Here is a 5,205-nt window from a genome sequence, read left to right as displayed (position 1 = left end):
GGGGGGGGGGGGGGGGGTGTGGTGTCCAATTTTTCGCTTAAACTGATTATGGAAGGACCTGGTTCTTCTAAGTATTCTTAACCTACTATTGCAGAAATAGTAAATGCGGAAAGTAAAGAACACAAGTATTTTACGTGGAAAACACCTGGCTCAAAAGGTGAAAAAACCACGACCTACTTTCCAGCAGGATTTTCCCAAAACTCTCCACTAAAATCACCGAACCAAAAACTGCATTTACAAAAACTCTTTTGTAAACCTAGGACTAACTCTAATCCCGTTGTAGCAACCAACCTCTAACTATTGCGACAACTTCAAGTTAACTCTAACTTGAATACTCAAAGTACCTATTACAATTGCTTCTAGATAAAGCTGAAAGGTACAATATGAAAACACCTACTACAATTGAACTAGAATTAAAGACAGACACTTGGAACTGGTTCTTCTATCTGGTTCATGTAGCTTCAGGTCTGCACACTTGAATCACACACGAACTGCTTGCAAAAAGCCTTGCTATTTTGCTCTCAATTCTTGTTTAACTTTTGCGTTTGTGCATTACATGTAAAAGAGAACAATAGTAATATTTATAGAGTTAGTAAATAAAGATTAACTAGAATTCTGATGCTACTCTTCCTTGGTAGAAGTTCTAGTTGATCTCAACCTCTAACTCCTTCCCTATCTTGAACAGTGTTCTCTTTGAGTAAGGAGTCCTTCTCCTTATCAATTATGCAACCTTTTCGATCAGGATCAGGAGATATCAATTCTGTCAAGTTAGGTTTATCTCCTTCACGTGCATCCCACATGCTCAAATCTGTCTGTATATGTGCTTACAAGGGATGGACCTGGTTTATGCCTGAGTTTCTTTGTCAGTCTTTAAAACTAACCTTTACTTGGGCCAACAAATTCCCCTTTTTGATGATGACAAACTCTGTTCATTAGGTTATAAACATCACTTGTTCAAAGCTAAACATCACTTGTATAAAGCACAACCTATTTATTTTCCCCCTTTTAGCATCATCGAAAAGTTGCATAAAAATGTGCAGAACACAAATTATAAAGCTTACTCATGGCCACTGGGGCTATCCCAAATGCAATCATGGATTAATCATCATTGATCAAGCTAAGAATTTCAACCATCAATGAATAAAAACAAACAGTTAGAGCAAAAAACCAGCAAATTTCATTGATTTCATTGAAAGTTGATATGATTCTACCACAATGCATAAAAGGAAATAAAAACACTGAAAACATGAGCAAACAACAACAAAAGAAATATCCCAAACTAGGTCACTGAAGGAACTACACTAGGCTAGGATTTAAGGCTTAGAAGAGGTAGGGGCTGGGTTATTTGCTTGGAGAAGTTTCAGCATGTCTTGAAGAATTCCATCATTCTTCTCCTTTTCCCTTGCAAGTTCAGTTCTGAGAACATTTCTCTCAGATTCTACCTCAGACAACCGCGTTTTCAACCTTCCTATCTCAGCATCCTTTTGCCTCACTCTCCTGTACCAAGACTCTGGCCTTGCTATTGATTGGTGTCTTTTTAGATGAACTAGTTTCATTAGGAGCGGCAAGAACCTCATAGTCACAAGCAATCAGAGTTTTTACCCCAAAATGATCTTTGCTTGTAGCTAGCTCCCACTTCTTCAAAGGCACCTTAAAATGAGCAAGCACAGTAGTAAGAATGAACCCATAGAGAATAGCATGAGACTTGGTACCATTGATAACCCTATCAAGAAGCTGGACTATAAACCCAGGCCAATTTATTTGCTTCCTACTGTCTAGACACTCCATCAGAACTAAGTCCATAAAGCTAGCAATGTGCCTCCTCTCCTGCCTAGGCAAAACGCATTTGATGACAAATTCAAACAGCACCTTGTGGGAAGGCTTCATTGCACTCTTGTGCACAGCCTTGGGCTCACTTTCCTGCTCATGATCACTGAATTTTCTGGTGATGGCAAGGGCAGTCGGAAGATTTTCTAGGCTTGACCACTTAAGCCTTGTGTAATCATTGTACCCCTCAGCAGGTACACCTAGAATTTCACCCAAATCTTTCATATCAAAAGAGATTTGCACCCCTTTCACCAAGTTGGTAACTCTTCCATTTTGCACAGTAGCATTTGCCATAAACTCAACTACTTCATCCCTAGCCAATATGCCATCCATTTGAAGGACCATGTTCTTCCACCCTTGTACCTCTAGCTTTTCCAGCAGCAGGACCATCCCTTCTTCCTCCAGATCCTTTAGGAGTCTACCCTTCAAGATAGTCCTTTAGCCAAACTTGGACAGCTTGTCCACTTCACTATCTGATCCATCCTCCTCTTCTTCACTCAAATCCCCTTCTTCAGCAATGTTTACTTGTTTAGGTTTCACTGCAGACTTGGTCCTCTTTGCCAGGGTAGATGGTTCAGCAGACTTGGGTACTGATGTAGACTTCTTAGAAGAAGTCTTGGCTTTCTTGGGCTTGGGGGTCTGAACCTCCACCTCAGCTGTCACTTTTTCACCTTGATGGACTAGGTCCATCACATCCACATCAACAGCCTCAACAGGCTCTCCCACTTTTTTTTCCCCTTTATCCATCTTTTTCTTCTTACTTTCTTCTAAGGCTTTCTGCAACTCCTCCCCACTTTGCTTCAGCTTGCTCCTCGTGGCTCTTCCTCTTGGGAGAGAAATTTCAGTGGTGTCAGAAGGAGCAACCTTCCTTTTTTTGTTGGCTCTTGCTGTGCCAGGGTTCTTTGTTTTAGGAGTTCTCTTTTTCTTGGGGTTATAGTTGTCACCTACCTTTTTCAAAAGATCTGCTAGGGTTTCTTCAACGGATGAATCAGGTTCATCTGTATGCTTTCCAAGATTAACCAGCCCTTCAACGGCTTCTCCTGATCCACTTCCCCCTGTTTTCTTGCCACTTTCCTCCACCTTTTCTGACTCTGCTCCGCAGATAGCCATCCTATCAGTTTCAGAGGTAGGTGAAGAATCAGCCACTTCTTTCCCTTTTCCCCTCTCATCACTTCTTACACCCTCACTCTTTTTTTCTTTTTCTCTTTTATTTTTACCTCCTCTCCTTTTGGACTCAGGCGTTTCCAAATCCACTACAGATCCAACTAAAACAAACCGATTCTCCAGATTTTCAACTAACACAGAAATAACCTCATTCGTAGTATTTGTTCCAGAAGTTACCTGTTCAGAATCAGAAGACTCAGTTCCTTCCCCCTCAGTTGCAGACTTGAAAGAGTTGTCAGAGTTTTGGGGTTCTGGGCTTGACTTGCCTGTAACTGTGCGTTGAGTTTCCTTGAAAGCGCACCTCTAGCCACAGTTTTTCGAGCAAGCATTTTTAACTGTCGTTTCCTAGGTTGAGGGGTAGTAGAAGATGAGGAACGTGGTGGGGGTGTACCAGGGTTATTGGGTGTACCAGGGTTATCTTGAGGGTTAGTCATTTTTCTTGATTCTGTGATGAAGGAGATGAGTAGGTTGAATTTTGGAAGAAGAGAGAAGAGAGAAGAGAGAAAATTTGATAGTTTTTGGAAATTATGCGAGAATGGGAGGAATGATGATGAATGATTTAAAAGAAGGGGGTAATTAATGAGTAACGACAGGTTTAGCAGTCAAATAGAAGTCTAATTAAACTGAAATTTTAGTTTTGAAAAGACTGTTGAGGCGTCCCTAGAATCTAGGTGTGTTAATTTGGGTGGGAGTGTTTGAACAACACCGGTTCACTTGTTGGATAATTTCAAAAGAAATTTAGCTTAAGTAAGACTCTGCTCATGATTCAAATATTATTATTTCAAAATATGCAGAGTGTAGAAAACATACCGTGTTATCTTGATGAACCATGTTCTTCACTGATAATTCTCTTGTGTAAGTCCAAATTTGCAAAAATAGATAAAATATCATAAGAGATTAATGAGTCATTTTAACACATGGCACAAGAGTATACTATTGAAAGTATGAGACTGAGGAAGATTTGGTCTACTTATGTACAATTTACACACTTTCTAACCAATTTTTTTTTCATTTAGCGTTGAACTGGTCCTTTTAGGCGATCTTAATCATCCCTAATTCCAACCTGTTCCTCTCAAAATGATCTCTACTTAAGGCTTTTGTGAAGATGTCAGCAATTTGCTTATCAGTAGCACAAAACTCCACAGTGATCAAGCCTTTCTCATAGTTGTCCCTCAAAAAATGGTGCCTAACATCTATGTGCTTAGTTCTCTTATGATGAACCGGGTCCTTGGTCATACTAATGGCACTAGTGTTATCACAAAAAATAGGGATACAACCAACATCAATTCCAAAGTTCAATAATTGCTGTTTGATCCATATCAATTGAGCACAACATGAAGCAGCGACAACATACTCAGCTTCAGCAGTAGATAAGGCCACTGAATTTTGCTTTTTAGTAGCCCATGACACAAGACATGAACCAAGAAAGTGTGCCATACCTGAAGTGCTCTTCCTGTCTACAAGGAAACCTGCATAATCAGCGTCAGCATATTCCACTAGGTTAAAATTACTACCTTTTGGATACCAAAGGCAAAGGTCAGTGGTGCCTTTCAAGTATCTCAATATTCTCTTGACAGCAGTCAAGTGGGACTCCTTTGGATTTGCTTGAAATCGAGCATAAAGACCTACATTGAAAACAATGTCAGGTCTGCTAGCAGTAAGATACAAAAGTGAACCAATCATTCCCCTGTACAACTTCTGATCAACAGATGAACCAGGTTCATCTATATCCAAATTTTTGTGGTTGTTGCAATAGGAGTATCGATTTCCTTTGATTCTTCAATTTAAAACTTTTTAAGCAACTCTTTCACATATTTCTGATGATGGATCATAGTTCCATTTGATTTTTGTTTAATTTGTAAGCCTAAAAAGAAATTAAGCTCATCCATCATACTCATTTCAAATTCACTCCCCATTAGTTTAGCAAATTTCTTACTTAGTTTTTGGTAGTTGCTCCAAAGATTATGTCATCAACATATATCTGTACTACTAGAAGATCTTTACCTTTTGCCTTCAAGAATAGAGTGTTATCGATTTTACCTCTCTTGTAGTCATGTTCAAGCAGAAATTTTGATAATCTTTCATATTATGCTCTAGGAGCCTGCTTGAGTCCATAGAGTGCCTTGTCAAGTCTGTACACATAATCCGGACAATCCTTGCTTTCAAACCCTGGAGGTTGCTTGACAAACACTTTTCCCTTTAAATAGCCACTGA

At 39.5% G+C, this 5,205-nt stretch overlaps 1 protein-coding gene across 1 annotated transcript; it reads right to left on the bottom strand.

Annotated features, from left to right (window-relative positions):
• Positions 1–2,265: 2,265 nt before the first annotated feature.
• On the bottom strand, positions 2,266–3,425 carry LOC109221339. Its single transcript, XM_019385815.1, has 2 exons — positions 3,258–3,425; positions 2,266–3,168 (listed from the first exon to the last, which is right to left on the bottom strand). The coding sequence occupies exons 1-2, from the start codon at positions 3,423–3,425 to the stop codon at positions 2,266–2,268; spliced, it is 1,071 nt and encodes a 356-aa protein (XP_019241360.1).
• Between the last annotated feature and the right edge of the window lie 1,780 nt (positions 3,426–5,205).

The sequence above is a fragment of the Nicotiana attenuata genome, unplaced genomic scaffold, assembly GCF_001879085.1.
Source record: "Nicotiana attenuata strain UT unplaced genomic scaffold, NIATTr2, whole genome shotgun sequence".
Lineage (NCBI taxonomy): Eukaryota > Viridiplantae > Streptophyta > Magnoliopsida > Solanales > Solanaceae > Nicotiana > Nicotiana attenuata.
The sequence above is the reverse complement of the archived record's forward strand: the minus strand, read 5'-3'. Positions and strand labels throughout refer to the sequence as shown.